The 23,113-nt window shown below is 37.4% G+C and overlaps 1 protein-coding gene across 2 annotated transcripts; it reads left to right on the forward strand.

Annotated features, from left to right (window-relative positions):
• The first annotated feature begins 995 nt into the window (after nt 1-995).
• On the forward strand, nt 996-3,314 carry LOC125058829. 2 transcript variants are annotated; one of them, XR_007118539.1, is made up of 3 exons: nt 996-1,152; nt 1,234-3,183; nt 3,265-3,314. XR_007118539.1 is itself a non-coding variant. In XM_047662975.1 (2 exons), exon 2 carries the CDS (start codon nt 1,314-1,316, stop codon nt 2,949-2,951), a length of 1,638 nt encoding a protein of 545 aa, XP_047518931.1. In that variant the 5' UTR covers nt 996-1,152; nt 1,234-1,313; the 3' UTR covers nt 2,952-3,258. The 2 variants fall into 2 exon arrangements, 1 of the variants encoding a protein (XP_047518931.1); XM_047662975.1 differs by lacking the exon at nt 3,265-3,314 and having other exon boundaries at nt 1,234-3,258.
• Nucleotides 3,315-23,113: the final 19,799 nt, after the last annotated feature.

The raw sequence follows: 23,113 nt of genomic DNA on the forward strand, positions 1-23,113 counted from the left end.
TTTGCCTGCTTCACCTCAGATGCTGTGAAGGGGTGCCAAAGAGTAGAGAAGTCAGGCACATTGCCCCCGTATTGTCCACTAGATCGCAAGCGATCCAAGGCTTCCGGTGTAGGCCCAGAGGCGCTCGACACCCTCTCGAGTAGTGGTCTCCAGTAGGTTTCCATTTCCTCCAGCTGGTGCTTCACGTCTCATCATGCGCCGTCAATCACCTCCTCAGGAACCCGGCTAGGGTTTCTCTTTCAGAGTTCCTGTATTCGAGCGTACTCCATTCTTCGCCTCTTTCGCCTATTAGGCGGTCGCGAGCCGTTAGAATGGTCGGTGTACTGGCGCTCCTCGTACTCACCCCTCCTACAACGGCCCCAATATGCCTCTCTCTTCCTCACTCTCTCGAGTAAGTCCTCGAGTGCATTCGTTGCACACACTTCGTCATTGGGATTTTCGGTTATTTCAAGCGGATCCACGCGAGATGGTGGGGTGCGCGACCGCTCAACATTTGGGGACTCGGGTTCGACTGACTGAGGTTGCTGTTCTGTATTATTTAGTATTTGGTCTGCTCTTACTGGTGATGGGATTGAATATTCAATAGTATGGGCATTCTGAAGATATGCGTACACCATATCTTTGTACTCATTTTTGCGCCTTTGCCCTTTGATGGCTTCCAGTGTTCTACCAAGCTCTGGAAGGGTTTCAATAGCTCAACATTCCCACATTCGCCTCAAGGGGATGCGCGGCACGCTTGTGCACGCCTAATCCCCTGTTGGTCCGAAAGACCCTCCCACAAACGGGGCAGGTGCAACCAGGCGTCGCCAGCCCGGAAGCGGCTTCGCCCGATCGACCTTCCCGCGGTGGGTTTATCGCTGACCCCGACCCCAGTGAGAAGTCGGGGCTCACGTTATTATTTTCCTCATAATTTGTGCCAGCGATATTGATTAACTCTCAGGCGCGGACTGCTAATCCAACGCCCCAGGTACGCCCAGTAATTTTCGATAGATATATATGTAATGGAATGATATTTCATTAATTTGAATTTGACGCGTCGGAGTGACACGCGATAAAATGGCGGATGACGTGTAAATTAATTTAGTGGATTATAGTGTAAAAAGATAGATTAAAGGATAAATGAACATTAAATGTCGTTTCTTTGTATTTCAGGTAAGAATAATTATAATAGTTAGATCATAAGTGCATTATATTATAAAATGTGATAAATAAAATAAAAACTTTGTATTTCAGAGAAACAATTTTGTGTTTTCATTTAGAAAAAATCCTTAATAATATTACTTATAAAACGACATTTTTGTTTATTAAAAAAGATGGACCGGCTGCAATTTGAGTTTACTATGATAGCCTCAATCGATGGCAAATCTAATATATTGGCCATAACTTCAATATTGACAGAAGAAGGAAAATGTTATGTTTTACCTGATGAACTGAAGCCGGTGATTCATCACAAATATATAGTTAAATTGAACACTTTTTCAAAAATAAAAAATAGTATAAAGAAAAGGCACCAAAGCAGAAAGATATGGGTAAAATTAGATGAAGATCTAAAGAAAACATATATAGATGAGGAAGGTAATATGCAATTTTTAGATCAATATTTAGAGGAAATGAGCACAAAACAACCAAGAGGCAATGATGATAATTTGCAACATATCCTGGAAAAATTAATAGAATCTACGACAAAAAAAGAAAATCAACATAATTTAAAACATGTTTCAGAGAAATTTATTATTGAAAAATTCACAAGTAAGAATCCTAATGCAGTGCAATGGATAGAGAATTTTGAAAAAGAGTGTGAGCGTTTTAATATAACAAAAAATGAAACAATAAAAGAAAAAAAAGAAAATCTAATACAAAAAAATACAATATATTATAAGAAAATAAAGAAACATGAAAAGATTATCCTCTCAGAAGAATTTAGTAAGAAACTTATAAAAAAGGTGCATGAAGATTTATGCCATATTGGGATCAGACAATTGCAGAAAAAAATAAGTCCAATATACACAGCTAAAAACCTAACAAAGAATATCATAAATATTTGTAAAACATGTGAAATATGCATAAAAAATAAATCAAGAGGTCAAGGAAAATTTGGATTAATGTCACAACTGGGACCAGCAACAAAACCATTTGAGATAATGTCAATGGATACTATAGGTGGCTTTGGAGGATCTAGATCAACAAAAAAGTACCTACACCTTTTAGTAGACCATTATACAAGATATGCATTTATTGTGACGTCAAAAACACAGAATGCAAGTGATTTTATAAAACTAACAAAGAATGTACTAGAAACAGATGAGATTGGAATAATTTTGACAGATCAATATCCAGGCATCAATTCAAGAGAATTTAAGCAATATCTAAATGAAAATAATGTGAAATTAATTTTTACAGCTGTGAATACACCATTCTCAAATGGCTTGAATGAAAGGTTAAATCAAACAATAGTTAATAAAATAAGATGTAGAATAAATGAGAAAAATAATAAGAGAACATGGACAACAGTGGCAAGAGAATGTATAGAGAAATATAATGAAACAGAACACTCCGTTACAGGTTTTGCACCAAAATATTTACTGGATGGTACAAATGTCAGCATTCTACCAAATGAATTAAAAATAATAGAGGGAGAAGACAAGTGGATTGCTGATAAAAGATTGGCATTAGAAAATACAATAAAATCCCACAAGTATAATAAGAAAATATTTGATAGAAAAAGAAAAATGCAAGAGTTTAATATAGGAGACAGTGTATATGTTGAGAATGGAAATAGACTGAATAGAAAGAAATTAGACGAATTAAAAATAGGTCCTTTTAAGATAGTAGGGAAAATATCGAACTCCATTTACAGGATTGACACTGGTAACAGAAAAACAGAATCAACTTTGTTCCACATAACAAAATTACAACCGGTTACAACAGAATCTGAAGAAGATGAAATATAAGGAAACGAATATGAAGATAGCTATTAAGTATAGTGTGTAGATATATTATTCAGAATTTTTTCTCTTAGGGGGGGAGATGTAATGGAATGATATTTCATTAATTTGAATTTGACGCGTCGGAGTGACACGCGATAAAATGGCGGATGACGTGTAAATTAATTTAGTGGATTATAGTGTAAAAAGATAGATTAAAGGATAAATGAACATTAAATGTCGTTTCTTTGTATTTCAGGTAAGAATAATTATAATAGTTAGATCATAAGTGCATTATATTATAAAATGTGATAAATAAAATAAAAACTTTGTATTTCAGAGAAACAATTTTGTGTTTTCATTTAGAAAAAATCCTTAATAATATTACTTATATATATATATAATAATTTAGATAACTACCCGACTTGAGTGCTCGCTTAGAGGTCTGCAGCTCCATTAGGGGTAACACTGAGAATTTCGCCCGATTTCTGAGGTGTCAGACGTTCCACGCATCCTAGGGAAACCCAGGGACAAGCCTGGCTGAGCCCACCACTCCCGACCGCAGGTTAGCGCAGCTTGATGTGGTGGTCCCAGCGGAAAACGCGTTAGAGCTCGATTCATTTGTAACAGCCTCCGACGACCCTGTTATACGACCATCCAGCAGTCATGGGTGTATATATGATCTCGGAGTAATCCCTTCTCGCTCATTTGACAATGGCGGCGGTACCACGAGCAGGCTGAGGATAGGAGTTGGACGTCACGGGCCGTTGCCGACCCGCTCATCCCGTTACAGGCCCCGACAGTGTTTTGCTCCCATTGATCCAAGCCTCTACTGGCTCCGCTCAAACCGGACATCTGTGGGGGCCTGGAGTCCCCGTGACCTTCAAAAGGCCACGCTCCGCAGCCCGAAGGCGCAGAGCCGGCATCAAACCGGCGCGTCCGTTAAGAGAGTCATAGTTACTCCCGCCGTTTACCCGCGCTTGCTTGAATTTCTTCACGTTGACATTCAGAGCACTGGGCAGAAATCACATTGGGTCAACACCCGCGAGGGTCATCGTAATGCTTAGTTTTAATTAGACAGTCGGATTCCCCTTGTCCGTGCTAGTTCTGAGCTGAACGTCCGAAATAAAGAAAATCCTAAAGGAAAATCATGACATACCCATTGCAGGCCATTTAGGCACTATTCGCATGGTCAAACGCATCCAGGAAAAGTATCACTGGAAAGGTATGCGTAGTGACATAGAAAACTATGTAATATCCTGTAAGTTATGTCAGGAAAATAAAGCATTGAGAAAACTAAATAGAGCACCGATGCATATTACTACTTATGTTACTATTCCTTTTCAACGCATCGCAATGGACATAGTAGGTCCCTTACCTGAATCAGGAACCGCGAAAGTAAAATTTATACTAACTCTTCAAGACGACCTAACAAAGTTCTCCATTGCATATCCAATCCGTTCTACAACGGCCGAAGAAACAAGTGACTGTTTAATACATTTTATTACTCTCTTCGGTATACCTAAAAGTATTCTTACAGATCAAGGTACTAATTTTACATCAACCTTTTCAAGAAAACATGTGATTTCATGAAAATTAAACAACTTTGGTCGAGTCCTTATCACCCACAGACACAAGGCGCCCTAGAACGTAGCCATTCCACTTTAAAAGAATATTTAAAATCATTCGTTAACCAAGACCAAGATAATTGGCCTAGATAGTACACTGCTATAATGACTTATAACACATCCGTTCATTGTACCACTAATTACACCCCTTACGAACTTTTGTTTGGACAAACACCTTTTATACCGACTCAATTTATAATACAGATCCTGATAACACATACCCTGAGTATCTCAAAATGCTAATGCATAGATTAAAATACTCGAAGAGAAAAAGCCCTCGAAAATATTGTTAAAGCTAAGGAAAAATCAAAACAATACTACGATTCTCATACAAGACCAATAACATATAAAATAGGCGATTACGTCTATGTAAAAAATCATTTAAGACTCAGAAAAGCACTTTCCCTTATATGGAAAGGCCCCTATTAAATAATAAAAATAAATCGTAGAAATAACCTTACTTTACTTATTAATTTTAATTAATAACTTAAGTACCTTTTACTAATTTTACTTTATTATTCTTATTTCATTAACAATATAAAATACATATATTGGCCTACGGAGAATTCATACACCCAATCACTCATAGTCCCGGACTGTATTTTGCCCCAATTGAAAAACTAAACATAAACACTGGCTATTTAGATATTGTTTCACCTTTCGATATATCACACATAGAACCACACTTAGGAAATATAAATTCAATTCTAGTTACCGTTAAATACATCTGTCGATCAATTAGAAACAATAGACAACTTAGAGTGTCAAAACATATTAGAACCCTTAACAGTCAGATACAATGCCCTGTTAATGAGTTTTCCTCTATTTCCCATTTAACGGAAAGTAACAGACGTAAGAGATCACCCTGGCTTGGTGGCATCGGATCCCTTGCTAAAATTGTTTTTGGCACCCTAAACGAGGACGATGCTATCAGATATGATAACCGCAATACGTAACAGCGAAAATAATGAAAAAAGGTTGGCCTCCTTAATAAAAGAAAACATAAGTTCCACTCTGTTTAAAGTTATATAAAATTAAAATTAATGAAGCCAATCTTAATAACACTATCAATGAATTCTCAGTACATACTCGTATAAAAAACTTAAGTGTAATTTCCGATCAAATATTAGAAAAATCAAAAATTAATTCTATACTAAACAGCTTAGAAGCTTCCATGTTAACATAGTCATTTCAACTCTCCGACATTGTACGCAATCATTCTTAGTAATCAAAACATCCTTCATCCGGCCGTCTTATCGCCAAAACAACTGTACTTAGAACTCGTTGACTCTTGAAACATTTACCTGTAGATTATAGGTTCCCAGTAGAATTAGAATTAAACAACATGTACCCTTTAATGAATGTATCCGGTGTAACATGTTTATTTTAAGAGTTTTTATTTACATGAAACAATAGCATTACCGACGCCCTATAGCAATGTAAATCCAACCGCTTTTAGTTTTATTGTTCCCAGTTTTAAATATATCGCAGTGACCAAAGACAAATCAGAATACTGTCATTTAGATACTCTTAATAATTGTAAATTTGTTAATACCAACAACTATATTTGTGATGTCATGAACACTTTTTCAACGACTGAAAACCCTAGTTGTGAAATACTATTGAACTTAATTAATAAACTTCCAGAATTCATACATGGTACAATTGATATATGGAAAACTCTTATTATTACAATTGGCTTTATATACAATAACATATTAATAAACTATTCATAGAATGTGTAAACCAAAATGTAATTGAAAAAAAAAAACACTAGCACTCCGGGAGTGCCGGCAGAAGTGAAAACTTCAATATTAACGGTTTGTTTAATTATAATTATAAAAGTACTATCATTTATGAGGTAGAATACAATGTTTATTTATTGCGCTATCGTACACAAATATGACAATTTATAATATTATATCGTTATTTAAAAAACAAAAAATTATATAAATTATTATTATTATTATTAGTTATTTTTGTTTTTAAAGCCAAGTAAGAGTTTTTCATCTAGTAATTTATAAAGTACTTACTCATTTTCTTTCACTACTTCATCATCACTTTTTTCATTAATAGATACACTTTGTTCGATTTCCATAATTTAAACAATTCACATTTACGAATACACAACAGTGTATTTACTACACAACAGTCAAGCAATCAGCTGTCACCATCCTTGGATACGCGTGGGACGCTGTACACTCAGGCACGGTAGAAAGAGTGGGAGATACTAGTTCCTCTCCCTTCCCCTCGATCTTACGCTTTTTCGATCAGCATCACGTGACCCTGACGCAAGTTTGAAAGTTTTTACCCATACAAAAAAGTGCTCAGCGCCGCTAAAGAAGTTTTCACTTCAAAAACTTACACGGCATTGGAATTGTTAATATCCCTAATTAATTCCCAAATTAAAGGTCTATTCTCTTAATACCACAACCTATCATATACAATCGGACTTTAACATAATTAACGATACATGTTGTAACTTAGATAAGTTAAATAAGAAATTAAATAATGAGGCTCCTTCGAGATTATTAAGTATAAATTTAGATACTTATGCTAATGAGCTAAGATCAAAATCAAAAATAATATCAGCTACCGCTGATGAAATCATTAATCAACATTCAATTTTAAAATACAAAACTCACTATTCAATCATATTTTATGTAGTTATAGGAATTATATTACTGTACTGTATTTTTAAGATTTTTATTATAATAAAGAAACGTAGCCGTCTCCTATCCAGATCCTCTCAATCAAATCCTGCCGAACTACCCACTACTCAAGGTATCCCTGTTATCTCTTCTACATCTCAGAAATCCATAAAATCCCATCATTCTAATCCTGAAATTAATCATACAGAACATATCCCAGCACCTAGCATCAGAAGACGTTGTCTCCTATAAGGGATATCTTTTCCTAAACTTCGAATCTTAACCCCGAAGTTTAGTCTTATTAAAATTAAAATATTTAATTGTGAAACTGAGGATCGAACTGGGTGCCGCGTGGTGTTTGGTTTCTGTGCTTTGCCACGGAGCCAAATTACTTGTCAGCGTAGCGAAATATTGCTACGGATTAAGCCAGTGGGTGACGTAACAGTGTCTACGGAAACGATCACTGCTACAAGTATGCTACGATAGTTGTTCGAAATACATTATATTAATTTTATAAAATTGATGAGGGTGATGCCAAATATTTACGCACGGCCGATCGACACATTTTTTGATAGTCATTGTTGAGCTTCTTTCGGGTTACGTGTTCTCGTGCATCTAGCATTTTTTATTTATTTATTTATTTATTTAATTTTAAGTAATCTTACAGCTAACATACATAATATTACAAAACAAACACTTATACAGTACAAAAAGCCAAAACAGATTACATAGATATACAATATTATATAAGAAAAATGAAACAAATAAGCGCATCAATAGAAAAAATATATACAGAGAACTGAAATTTAATATTTAAAACAAAAAATAATACCAAATACAACCTAAACAAAATTCGAGTCTTCCCGCCCCTTCAAATATTTTCTCACATGTTCCTTGGTGAGGTGGAAAATATCAAATTCCTCATAATTAGTGTTATAGTTAGATAAAACCCGAAACATTGGTGAATTATGCAGGTAATTCGAGTTCGTACGAGGCACATGGAACAATTTTGAGTGTCTTGTCGCATATTGAGAAGGAATTTTAAAAGAAATTAACGACAGCAAATAGGGGCTATCGATCCGCCCATTAAGAATACCATGTAAAAAAAGCAGGTCTTGCTGACTTCGCCGACTTTCTAATGAGTCTAAATTAAAATAATTGCAAGAATGCGCATAACTATCGAAGCATTGGTATTTTTTAAAACTAAGGAATTTTACAAACTTTTTTTGTATATTTTCTATTGCTTTTTTATACTTATTATAATATGGAGACCACATAACACTCGCATACTCCAGCACGCTTCTAACATAAGCAAAATATAAGCTTTTAATGCAATGTATGTTATTAAATGTCTTGCATGACCGCTTGACAAATCCTAGTTGCATATACGCTTTGCCTGTTATGTCATCGATATGTTGTGATAGGCCCATTTTTTCATCTAATAGTATTCCCAGGTCTTTTACTAATTTTACTTGTTTTATTGGGGTGTTATCGATTTTGTAAGTGTATTGAATTTTTTTGTTTTTACGCGAAAAAGTTATCTTATTACATTTGTTTATATTTATTGAAAGTTTATTTTGTTTATAGTATATTTCTAACCTATTAAGATCTTGTTGAATTTGATTACAGTTATCTATTGATTTTATTCTGAAGAAAATTTTTTGGTCATCCGCGAACATAAGATGTTTAGAAAAGTGAAAACAATATTTTATATCGTACAAATAAGCATTAAATAATAATGGGCCAAGTATTGAACCTTGGGGTACTCCTGATGTAATGTTAGTGAACATGCTTTTGTACCCGCATATTACTGTTGCTTGCCGTCTGTTAGTTATGTATGACTTTATCCATCTGTAAAGGTCACCACGTATTCCAAGGGAGAAAAGCTTATGTAACAGGATAATATGATCAACGCGATCAAAAGCTTTTTCTATATCCGTGTAGATAGCGTCAATTTGGTCACCCTCATCCATACCTCTCAGTATATAGTCAGTAAAAATAGTCAAATTAGAAACTGTTGAGCGATTTTTAGTAAAGCCGTGTTGTTGCTCCGGTAGTTGTTTAGTGATTAATGGACTTATAACATTATGTACTAGTTTTTCGAACAGTTTGCTAAAAGAATTAAGGATTGAGATAGGTCGATAATGGTCAATTCTGTTTTTGGAGCCTTTTTTATGAATAGGAACTACATGTGCTTCTTTCCATTTTAAAGGGAATGCACAGAATGTGTTAAGGGACAGATTATATATATGTGATAGTGGTGCTGCAAGTTCCTTACTACATCTTTGTAGGAAAACTGCTGGTATTCCGTCACTACCTGGACCCTTGTTTATATTTAAATTTTTTAATTTAATTTGGATAATACATATATACTTTTTGTTAATTATAGATACGTCCACTATTTAAAATTGTATAGTGAGTGTTTAGTGCGTGTTTAAGAACTATTGTGTAGCAAAGTATCAATCATCATCAGTCTAACCTCTTTTTGTGCCCATACTAAACCTAATCCCAAATCATTACGGCTGATAATATTGTGTGCCTATCTTTCTGTAAGGAGACATTGACGAGGTATGTACTCAGGACTTATTATTTTAATATGAATTGTGTATCGACGGCCACCGAACCGTTCTTTGTGGTACAATAGTGCTACGACAATCTACGGACAACTTGAGTGAGTGACTGCGGCCAAGTCAGAATAGTCTTTGTTTTTTCGGCGCAATGTTTAAAATTCCGCGTACGCCATCTAAAAATTCATTATCAGGTGCCCGCTCGGAATCGGATCTTTCAACAACTGCAAGTGCTAGCAATAGTAGTGAAAGCAATGTTACAACTAGAAACAAGAGACTCAGAATGGACTCTTCGCCCGAAGGCCCGTCTTCTCCTGGTTTTCAGTCTGGGGACTTAAGAACCTCTTAAATATGTTATCTGATTGGAAAAGGGACCAAGATCGGTGTTTGGATGAGTGGAAAATAAGTCTTGATGACACCTTATCTAAATTAGTTACTGATGTAACGCAACTAAAAAAAAATGTCAAGAAATTAAAAACACGAATAGAGACATAGAAAATGGTATGTAACGACCCTCGAATGAATAATGAACAAGCGGATTAAACATAATGTTTGCTGTCGTATTACACTTCTTTCTCGCAAAGATTCTTTGGTTTCCTAGGCTGTTACCTGTATACTAAATTAAATGAAAAAATTAACATTTACCCACTATCTAAATATGAATGTAAAAAAACGGTTACTACTTGGCTGAAGACGTTGAGTTATGATGAAACAGAAGATTTAATAACTGTTACTCTGTAACACACCCACTCGCCCACACATACACACACAAACACAGACAAACAACGCGCGCGCGCGCACTCACTACTTTATCGATACTTATTGGCTTTTCGAAAATTCGAAATCGGGATGCTAAAAGACATTTTCAACGATTCTCCTGCATCTACACAACGTGTAGTTATACATTTTTTGTTCTTTAAATTACAATTACTAAATATTCCACCATCAAAGTTTCTACCCTTTGCCCCCTCATCAATGTATGTGAAACAATAATTGTGATCAACACAAGCTAGTAACACAATAAGTGTACTAAATGTACTTTTATAATTAAAAAAGTCTCAACCTATGCCTGGGGGACATTTTACATTAATATGCTTCCCATCAATGGCACCAAAGCTATTGGGAAAAATTCCATCTCATAAAAAAACCTCTTCTTATTTTATTCCAGTCCACTTCAGATCTTGGTACCTGAAACATAATGAAATCAATTTTTGTGTTACTAATACTTCCCTCGCATCACAAAACATATATAGTTTTTGAATATATTAAGAATAATGAAAACGAAGAAAACTTAATAAATTCAACTTTAGAAGGCCTTGACGATCTTAACAACCAAAAAAATCTGGCTACATAGATTCGGTCTAAACGACCGAAGACTGGAACAAAATGACAACGATTTGCACATTTTTGGAAAATATGTGGTGTCTTCCTTGCTCACAATAAACACTTATTAAAATAGCATACAGGCACAAGATGAAATGCAAGGAATATTATCAAAATATAAACTACGAGATCTTAAAGAAAATGACCAACAAAAAATCTAATCCAATGCCAGTATCACCAAGGCATATTCGAAACAAGGCAGTGAAGACATGTGATGGAACGTGTAATATTTTGTATTTTAAAACACATTCATTTTTATGGGATATACTTCTATGAATTTTGTTAATTCACATTGAATTGTAAATTTTTTAAATTGATATATGAATTTTTCCGACGTATTTTTACGTGTATTTTAATTTGGTTTTAAGTCTCCCGCCACAGACGCATGTTCTAAATGCATTCAATTAAAAGAAGTTAATAAAAGATAACGTGACAAATTAAAAAAAACTGCTGCAAATAGTTCAGTATCGTATTCACAGGCAAGGCCAAATGCTTTTACACTAATCTCAAAACACAAGGTGGCAACGAAATATTTTTTCTTTTGACTGTCAAAAGAATTTGGTTTTACCAAAAGTGCCAGACCAGAGTGCCTACTTTAGCGGCCAATTGTATACGTATAACTTAACAGTATGTCAAGGACTGTCTCGCAGGGCTCAAAACTGTTTTAACACATTTATTTACATGTGGTTAGAAACCGAGGCAACGAAAGGATCTAATCAGATTGCTTCGGCGGTATTTCATGTTAAATTATTTTGCGACGGTTGTGGAGGGCAAAATAAAAACTCAGTCGTTTTGGGAATGCTAGCATATTGGCTAAAAAGCTCCACGTCACATCAAGAAACTTACGCTGATATTATCTGTCATAAATTTTTTCCCCCCGACCGTGTATTTGGAAAAATCAAAAGAGAAATACGTCCTTTAGAATTAATTGTGGAACCACACACATATTGTGATATTTAAAAAAAATGTGTGCGTGTACTAGGTGTACACGCGTAAGAAGTGAAACTTCTTTATGATCTTATTTTTCGAAAAATGATCTACTATATGCAACTTTACAGAAATTGGTTAAATAAAGTTAAATTAGATAAAGTTTAACAAAAGGCTTTTATTATCATATACATGAATACAAATACAATTATTTCATTTTAACTTATTACTGTACTACTATGTAGTACTAAGATTTTTACAGAATTTCATTAATTGTAATAGAATTATTAGTATTACTATCATTGTTATCGTTATTATATATTTTTGAAGTGAAACTTCTTTATCGGGGTTGGAAAAAAATTTAGTGTAACATTTTTTCGTTATGCGTCACGTTTTTCGGTTACGCGCCATGTTCCTTTTTGAAGTCAAACTTCTTTATCGGCGTTGGAAAAACAATTTACCGTCACCTTATTGAAGTGAAACTTCTTTATCGGGGTTGGAAAAAAATTTAGTGTAACATTTTTTCGTTACGCCGTACGCGTCACGTTTTTCGGTTACGCGCCATGTTCCTTTTTGAAGTCAAACTTCTTTATCGGCGTTGGAAAAAAATTTACCGTCACATTATTTATTATTCGACACTTAATATTTTAATGACAATTAAATTCATTAAATTACTAACATATCTTCCTCTTCCATATCTCCCTCTAAGTATCGGAAATCTAAACTTTTAGATTTGTATAAATATGAACAACACTTCAAGATTAGTTTGCCTCTGAAGTTTCACTTCTGACATGTGTACTTTGTACACACACACTTTTTTGTTACTAATGGCTTCGAATCTCTTCGGTCAACCGTGGTAGGGACAATAAAAAGATGGCGCGTAACCGAAAAATGTGACAAATGTGTGTAAATTTTTTTCCAACGCCGATAAAGAAGTTGGACTTCAAAAAGCAACATGGCGCGTAACCTGTTACAAAATTTCTCCCATACGTCGATAAAGAAGTTTCACTTCAAAAGATGGCGCGTAACGGAAAAATGTGACGCGTAACGAAAAAATGTTACACTACATTTTTTTCCAACCCCGATAAAGAAGTTTCACTTCAAAAATATGGAACTGTTCTCAGACTAGGCAGAGACTTCCATTTTCATGATTGGAAATCAAGCGTTAAAAACGTACTTAGTTACCTGGATCTTGGCACTTTCAATTTAATTGATCCAGTAATATATAGTGACTTAAGAAATCTGCTCCTATAATCGGTTGTTTTCATCAGCGATCACGAAATCCCAATATAAGTGACTTTCCTTTGTCGCGGTGTGTGTGATAGCAGGAGCGTGCCCTTGGTACCACGATGCGGTAGCACTGGCTGATGTTTACTGGAGAAGAAACCACTGGCGGGGGTGCGGAGAAGAGCCGCCCTTCGAGGTAACTAAGCAGTGGCGAACTGAATCGCACGAAACTGGAGTGCCGATCTGACAAATGCCAGCGCGGGCCTGTGGACCCTCGAGGCCATACGGTCCGTCCTCAAAGAATGGCTCGACAGACAATGGGGGTCACTGAGATACCACCTGATCCAGCTACTAACTGGACACGGATGCTTTGGCAAATACCTTTGCCAGGTGGCTCGCCGAGAGGCAAACCCCTTTGCCACCACTGCGGGTGTCAAAATGACACGCCGCAGCATACCCTGGAGGAGTGTCCAGAGCGTGGGAGTCCGAGAGGAGCGCTCTGCTCTCCTCAATAAATATGACCGCCTTGACACTTCCAAATTTAGTGTCCGTCATGGTAAGGGATAGGCGGTCGATGCCTTCGCCGAGGCTGTCCTGCAGGCGAAAGAAACCAGCGAGCGAGCCCGGGAGGCTGACCCTACGGCGCCACCTTTAAGGAAGAAACGTAGCGGGCGTCGCCGCCGCGACTTTCTGCGTCGCTGACGTCATACAGAGATATATAGGGCTTTTTATAAGGAGTGCTGCGCGCTAATTGGCGCCACGCAGCATGCGCAAGCTGGTAAGTGGGTTCAGGCCTGAAAAGGCTATATTAAAATAGCACAATAGCAATATTAATCACTTTTTATGACCTTGACCCCCACACTACCCGCGCCACTCACACTTTGCCGCGGGGGCATGTAAGCGGGTTTCTCCAGGATAAAAAAAAAGGTTAGGTGTCTACTCCCCCCCTCCGCGGATGGATTTACCCGCGGCTCCTAGGCTTGTCGTGCCGGGGGGGGCCAGTACCTGGAGCGACCGCAGCAATGCCGTCGCAAAGGGGAAGCAAATAAGGAGGTAAAACAGGCTGGCCTTTATTTTGGAGGCCGGTCTCTGAAGAGGGCATCAGCGCCCAGCGGAGACGAGTCCGCTAGTCCCTTATCTCTGGGCCTCGGCTGCTCTCGACTCTTTCTTTCTTAAGAACCATGCGAGATGCGGTGTAGCTACATGCCATGCGAACCTGCGGGGCATTTAACCAGCATTTCAGGGAAACCAATATGGCATCTGGTGTCGTTGTCTTCTTGGCCGCAGTGCTTTGGCACGGTGGAAGGCCGGCGAAACCGGCAATTACTGCATCCTTTGGCGATAATATAGTCAGCGTATGGTGGAGGACGCTTGACCATTGTTTAATTAGTGATTGTTTGTGTTCGACTGGAGGAGAAACGCAAGCGGGTCGTTCGATCAGTTAAGTCGAGCTCCTAGCGGTCAACCCTTGGATAATTCCCAACCCTTGGAATCTTCTGACTTTCTATTTACACGGAAGAACTCAGAAGGTTGAAGTGAATGGTAAGAGGTCCTCTGGGTCGGCAGTAGATATGGGGCCACAGGGCTCAATTCTTGGCCCTTTCCTCTTTCTTGTTTATATAAATGATATACCTTTGATGGTAGAGAGAAAACATCAGATAGTTTTGTTTGCTGATGACACGTCCTTGATTTTTAAAATCAAACGATTTTATCTATATCGACTCTATCTTCGATTGTCCATTGGTTTAGTATGAATAACCTTCTACTTAATGCAAAAAAGACAAAATGCATTAAATTTTGTTCAAAAAATGCAAGGGTTATGGATACTAGACCAATTATAAACGGTGAGGAATTGAATCTGGATGATACAACTGTATTTCTCGGAATCACCATGGATTCAAAACTTCAGTGGTCCCCTCATATTAACGGATTGGCGAAGAGACTTAGTTCTGCAGCCTACGCGGTTAAAAAAATTCGCTCACTAACTGATGTCGATACAGCTAGACTTGTTTATTTTAGTTACTTTCATAGCTTAAGGACTTATTATTATGGGGTCATGCTGCTGATGTCGAAACAATTTTCATCCTGCAGAAGAGGGCTATTCGTGCAATCTATAATTTAAAATGTAGGGAATCTCTTAGAGATAAATTCAAGGAAATTAATATCCTTTCCCTCGCAATATATACTGCTCAAAACAATAACGGGAACAAAACTTTAAAGTAGAACTAAACTTTTTACTTAAGGTTTTAATTATTACTGGCCACTAGATAATGTTAAGGCATTGTCGAAGAAAATAAAAAAACAAAAGAGCATCGGCGTTTTGGTTAGTAGTCCTATAATAAAGTGGCAGTGTGTCTAGAAACACCTAAAAACAAAGTGACGTCTTTGAATTTTCATTACTTTCTAATCACAGAAAACACATTTACACTAGACAGGCTACCTCTAATTTATTTGCGATATTTGTTTTAAAATAAGTGTTGTTTGATGATTTTCTATTTTAAAAGAGTACCGAGAGTTTTTTACGCCGGCTTTTTCTCTCGGCCTACACCCTCTGTCTTGTTTGCCGATGAGTAGGGATGCCTACAAATTCAAATTTAATGACGTGGAATAAGTGATACGTGTATCTTATGTTCCATAATAAACATATATTTTTTTATTTTTATTTTATTTTAATTGAGGAAAGCGCAACCACGCGGATATCTGAGTCGGATACCGAGTCGATGCTTAGTGTGTCGTCCACGCCATCGGCGAGCCGAGTCGGGTAACTGGACCGGGAGTCACCTGGCCGCTTTTGGAGCTGCAGATCAGCTCCCAAGAGAGGTAGAGAAAAGAGCGAGGGTAGTTCCACAGACACCCCCGGCTCCAAGGACCGGAAAAAGAAAGGACGAGTCAGGCCACCCACAACGGGAGAATACGTCGGCCTCGCTGCTGCAGAAGCCTACCTAGAAGAAGATTCAGTTGCAGAGGCTCGCAAGACCCGATAGTTTGAGTTTGACATTGTCGCTATCGGAGAATGAAGAGTGTACCCTCTACGGAGGAGACAGATCGGACACCACAGCCACCGTATTAAAACGGATGGAGACCAGTCTCGAAGTGGTAACAAAAGTTGCCACTAAATCGAGCAACCTAAAGGGCGGCTTCGTTCAAGCCCTCAAACAAGCCGTCCTTGACATAAGAAAGGATGCAGCTGCGCTCGCACAGCAAACGATTTCAGAAAAGATGCGTGCGGTACGCGCGGACAATGAGCGTCTCCATCGTGAAATAGAGGAGCTTAAGAAGAGAATGGAGACGCAGATGCCGGGCCTCGAAGAGATCAAAGTATTCAAAATAAAATTTTGGCTTTAAGAAGAATTAAATAGTTCAATTTGTTCTAGTTACTCAACAGAAGAAAAGTAATGTGAAGAACATTTTGTGAAAAATACTACTTGCTTGTCAGACGGTAGTTTTTGCGTTAGAATTCCGTTAAAAGAAAGTCCTACTATTTAAGGTAATTCATTTCAGCGAGCTCATCGTATTTACTCTTTATAACGTCGACTTCGGACAAACGCAAAACTTTATGATATGTATCGCGATTTCACGACTGAATACGAATCGTTGGGTCATATGACAGAAAGTGGGCTTAATTCGAATAAAAATGCATATTTTATCCCACATCACGGGGTATTGCGCGAAAGCAGTACCACCACTAAGTTAAGAGCAGTTTTTAACGCGAGCTCACTTACTTCAAATAATATTAGTATCAAATGATATTCAAATGGTAGGTCAATAGCGTCTTTACCATAAAAGCACACGGGGCCCGTGCCCAGGGCCCCCATTCTCAGGGGGGCACATTACACATTTTTTTGAAGTTGTACTTCTTTAGGCGCGTTATGAAAAATTGATGAGAGTGAAATTTTACGATTGCGCGCGCACCTATGACACAAAATTGGCAGTGTGATATAGCGTGCGCGAGCGAGATGGGAATAAGACAAACTACAAGTAAAAAGAAATAGAATATGCGTGAAGCTAACTTCACGCATATTCTAGCTTAGCAGCTTAACAAGAATTTTGAATGACCATGACAATTGACATCTGACAATGACATTTACATTTTAAACAAATATAGGAGTTTTAATTATTGTTTAAAATTAATAATTATATACCTAGTTATTTTCATTATACAAAATATTTGTGAAATAATATAAAATATTTGTGAAAAAACTGTGCTAACCTTCCTCAGTGCTTCAATACAATTGAGGTTAACTATCCGTATGTATTATCGAGTATTATTGTTGATTAAAACTGAAACATGAACCATTATTCATTGCTTTTGTTTATTGCGTTTGTTACAGCAACTTTTTAGAAATATTCTACGACCCTATATATCAATAATTGAGCACAAAGATTTAAGCACGAATACTTATAAGGAGAAAATGAAGGCTTGGAGCGATATAACAGAGAAGTAAACATTTTAATAAGTACCTGCATCTCAAAAAAATGACCACATTATTTAATCAAAACATGTAATTTTTCAGATTTAATCTAGCAAATATAAGGACAAGAGACAAAAAACAATTGATGAATCAGTGGAAGTGCACTAAATTGAATACAAAAAAAGAGTTGTCATCTTATCGCCGTGAAACATCAAAAACTGGAGGTGGAACAAAGCCACCATCACCTTCTCGAGACACAATGGATATGGCAGAGATGATACCACAACGATTTGAAGTAGATTTCAATGAATTTGATTGTGATGGTGTCGAGGTAGGAATGTTAATTATAAATATGATGTATGGTGATGTTCAAGGTTCAACCTTTCAAGCATAGGCATATGCTTACAACATTACTTTATTCCCCTACAGGGTAGTTAGAGATATTGTAATACCTCAAAACATCCATGTTGCACTTGTAGTACCGAAACTCTGTCCTGCCAGAAGTGAGCCCATTCCCACTTATAATGGACAGTGGGTATAATACACCTTAATACCTGAGTGCGAACCACTCACCATGATACTTAAATTAATAGATGTTATTTATATATTTCAGGTTATTACAAATAAAATCATTTTGGAAACAATTGATATCCCAAAAGCAAATAAAGCCAACAATGACAAGGTAATAAATCAGTTTTGACATAACTTGAATACTAAAAAAGCCAAACAAAGGTGTGCACAACAGTGACAACATAACTTAACAATTTCATTATTTTGTAGGATTAAAGAAAGGTTAAAGAAAATCATGTCGAACTGAACAACAAGAATCCCCAAACAACTCCAAAGAAACCTACAAGGAAGACACCGGTATTATATTTAAATTATCTCTATCTCTAAATAGAATAAAAGAAAGTTGCTATCCAGGTCTGTAGCATGTGCTACAAATTATATTATTAACACATTTATATAATTATATTAATATAAATGTGTTAAAAAATTTATAATATGAATTATAAAAAATTTTAAGTTTTGCATGGACAGAGCTTAAATTAATATTCTCTTATTTGTTGCAGAAAGCAAGTAGTTTTGGAGAAGCCTCGTAGATGCACAACCAAGTAATGATTAATTTAAAATTACAAACCGAAATTCTGATGAAGACATTAGAGTCACTTAAAAATAAATAGTATAATGAAATAAAAATGTTTTAAAGATAAATAGTGTTTTATTTGTTTAATGTAAGAGAATAATAATAAATATTTATTTAATTAATTTTTCAAATGTAAACTGAACTTTATTGACTTTAATGACTCCTTTTCCAGTCTTTGATTATTTAATTGTAATTAATTATTTGCATGCAATCAAAAACTATTTTTAATAATGCCAAAGAAGTATAACTTCTTACGCGCGTACATAAGTACACGCACCCTTTTTTACAAATCAGTAATCCTATGAGAAAAATATAAAGTAGGAAGAAACTGTGATCCATGTGGTATCAAATTATTTCAGTATAAGTAATCTTAATAATCTTCTTATGTAGCCAAGTTCACATTTCAAGGATCGTCATGCTCGCTTAAATGTCATTGCTTGTGGCGGCGTCCATGCGTCGGGTTTTCTCTCTCCCTAAAATATGGCGAGGGGGCCGATGGCTGGCCATGCGTCATACTGGTGAACGGGTGCTACTTGTGGAGATTGGTCGTACTTGAATCGTGTATGCGGTGATGTTAGTTATTTCGACTATGTATTTGGGTGTTGTTCCCACGAGAATGTAAATACGTGCACCTATTTCACCAAGCCTCCTGCTGATAGGGGACAAATCTTTGTTTTTAATTTATTTTATTATTATTTATTACTTAAGATGTCATGTGGAACATGATGTAATGGTTGCAGCTTCTTACAAACATTGTGTAAAAAAACTTGGCGATTAAAAGAGTGGCGGAGAGTTTATTGCCAGTTCTTCTCTTCCGTTCTACGCCCTTGATTTGAGAACTGGCTGTAAATGTAAAATTAGAAGCATTTAATGTATATTTCTTTTTTGACGTTCATAAGTGTACATTGTTACCTACATGAATAAATGATTTTTGACTTTGAAGTTATTAACATGGCATATACTACGCTTTCATATCGATGACTGCGCCTATTCCTACTGTACTAATTAATAATATTTCCGAACGCATCCTACCAATTTACTACGAGTAATTACATCACGCTCGCGTCACGTCGCGAGCGCTCCACGTCCGCACGCGTCTATATTATTACGCGAATTCCCGGAAATTGTGTAAAGTTTGAAAATGGTGCAGTGCAAGAAATGTAAACTGTTTTAGTCACTGACCAAGGACGATGTTATTGAATGCAAAGGGACATGTGAATCGATATTTCATAAGAAATGTGTGAAAAGTTATAAGCAAGTTTTGCTTAACTGAAACGAAACATGTGATGAGTGTCAAAAATCTAACTCGAAAGTGTCATCGCCGATCATTGAAATAGATCCGGAGAAGATTACGGTAGAAAAACTACTAATTGATATCAACAAGAAATTGGAGGTAATCTACAAACTGGAGAAAAAAATTGATGATCTCACGGACACATATGTGTGTGTGCACTTTGTATTTTATATACTTTTATAACTACAAGGCACAAAAGTGAGGGGGAAATTGACCCGGAGTTAGTGTTTGTGGTATCTTTTTATGTGTCTCGACGACACATAAATTTTGTGTCTTGGTTGTGAACTGGATTGAGGTGCAACTGTGAGTCTGTGTGTGTACTGAACTGTCGGGCAAGTTAGTGAAGCGTAGGTCCACCATCTTGTTGTTGACAAGCTTGGTGGACAGCTGAAGGTTGGACGTCTTTCACACCGAAGTGAGTGGGCGTCCGAATATTGGACTTCGTCACACCGAAGCGGATTGAGACTTTAAATTTTAGTTTTAATTTTTTTTTTAGAATTAAGATTTTAGAATTAAGATTGTACTTGTGTGGTGTATTATATTCAGTTCTTTATTCATTTATCTATTTATTTTTTTATATATTTATTGGGTAGAGTCCTGGGTAGAGTCGGGGGTAGAGACGGGGGTAGAGTCGAGGGTTGAGTCGGGTGTAGAGTCGGAGGTAGCGTCGACGGTAGAGTCGTCGACTCTACTGTAAAGTTGGGGGTAGGATTTTATAGCACCTCGATATGAGGCGAGCTACAGGGTTAGTGTTTTCGTCGTCCTTGGACAGTGACGACGATGTGGGCACTGTGACTTGTTCCGGCGACAGGAAACGGGCGTATACTAAGAGCCCGGTTGGCAACGGTAAGGGAAATATGCTTCTCCACCTGCCAAGGGTAAGCCGCCGAAAAAGGGGGCTTCTCATATGGTAGGATTGGAGAAGGCGGAGGGAGAGTTGCGGCGTCAGGACGCCCGCTCTTGCCTTGTAGAGAGGCTAGGAGTGAGTGCGGGGAATCTCTCCGATTATGGGGATAGGCCCAATATACGCATAGTTGCGTGGGTCCAACTGCGTCATCGCCAGGCCCTTATGCGAACATACCCGTCTGAGCTTTCTGGGTTGAATGCCTAGTGGGACCCCCGGGGAGCTCAATGCGGTGCTGGACGTCATTCATTCAGAATGGGTGTAGTCTGGTACTGCAGGCGGTATGAAGGGTTCAGGAGGAATTTTTAGTGGGTCGGTTTCTCCCCTCTAATTAGCAGAGGGATTATGAGAAAGCCATCCCCACAGTCCCCGCGGTAGCAACTGCATACGCCAGCGGGCCTGCATTTGTGCATTTTCTCCTCCTTTATATAAAAAAAAAGGTACATATTCGCCGCCAAACTGTTTGGCTTCCCGCCTACAGGATGGCGTCCGAGCATCAACCCCCCGACTTAAGAAAGATACTGCTATTTTTAAAAGAGCGTTTTCCTGACGCTCAAGGCTTTTTATGAGTCTCAAAATGCGGATTCACCGCGCTCGCCGTCTCCGTCGCCGCGTAAGACGATGAAAAATGCCTCTGTGAAGGCATCACGTAAACAACCATCCGATCAAACCCGCTGTCGCTCGCGCTCGCGCTCACCACTACCTGAAGTGGGAAGCGTAAGCGTAAGCGTAGCGCGTCCATCATCGGCAATGTCGGCTCAATCCGCTCCAGCGGAAAAGATTGACAAAGTCCTCTCGTTGTCATCTGAATCCGACGGATTTCAAACCGTTGGTCGTAAAAAGAAACGTTCGGCCAACGGTGGTCCTCCCGCCAAAAGGCCTACCCAACCCTCCTAAGAGGGACCTAAGCTCACTTATATCGGACAAACCTGCGTCCTCCACCCCCGCGGACCGCATTAAAACCCCTCCGCCTGTCTACGTAAGGGACAAGGGCGTATGTAATATAACAGAACCAGCCTTTACAGATGCAAACTGTTTAGTTAGTCATTTAAATAATTATCATATCAATTTACAGATCACCTTCCTTTTACAATGTTGATAATTTTCTCGACTCTCTCGAAAACCTAATTTTATCGTACAATGGACACCCTATTTATATAGTTGTGGATCTTAATATTGACATTAAGGAGACGACCGACGATCACAGAGCTCATAAGTTTCTTGAGTTAGTGAACTTCTACGGTCTTACACAAGGACATTTCTTACCAACCCGTGGTGGTAATTGTCTAGACTCTAGATCATGCACTCATCAGATCACATTCGCAATCACGCGTGGCTGTTTGCCCATACCAAGTGAATGATCATATGTCTGTTATTATAGGAATCGATCAGACCTCAATAATAATTTAGTTAAAGCCTCCCCTATGATGAGTAAAGTTATAGACTACGACCAACTATATAAAGATTTAGCAGGGGTCGATTGGAGCTTTCTATATAACATCAAAAATATAAATGAAACAGTTGATGCTTTATTCTGAAACGAAATAAGACGAAAACAAATATATTAATAAGGGGCGAAGTTAGTTACCGTAATCAGCAATCAGATTTCAAACTTATTTGCAAAAAAGGAAAATCAGTGAGTCAGATCAACCCGGACCCAGCACCTCTTTTCATAAAAGTGAAAGATAAAAAACTAAGTGATGTAAAAACTTTACTCACTACGCATTATGGCGAAAATTGGGAAGAACTATCAGATTTAAATTACTTCAAAGAAGTTCTGAGCCGACCAGATTCATTACAGCATGAATACGAACATGAAAATTGCGAACCAATGCAAGAAGTTCCACATCTAACAATTTAAGTATAAGTAACATAGTTGTAATTAATGTTATCAATAAGTGTCATTTGAAATATGATTGGAATGGAAATAAATAATTCTAGATTTTACATTTTCTTTACTATAATATTTTTCCTCCCATGTAACTCTAACATTGTTGACCAAATTTGACAACCCCTGGCTGACACTCTCTTAAAGTTCAAAATTAGTCA

This window comes from Pieris napi, chromosome 18 (genome assembly GCF_905475465.1).
Source record: "Pieris napi chromosome 18, ilPieNapi1.2, whole genome shotgun sequence".
NCBI classification, from domain to species: Eukaryota; Metazoa; Arthropoda; class Insecta; order Lepidoptera; family Pieridae; genus Pieris; species Pieris napi.

Excerpts from the sequence above, each read along its gene's own strand:
- LOC125058829 (XM_047662975.1), top strand. The coding sequence starts at position 1,314 with ATGGACCGGCTGCAATTTGAGTTTACTATGATAGCCTCAATCGATGGC.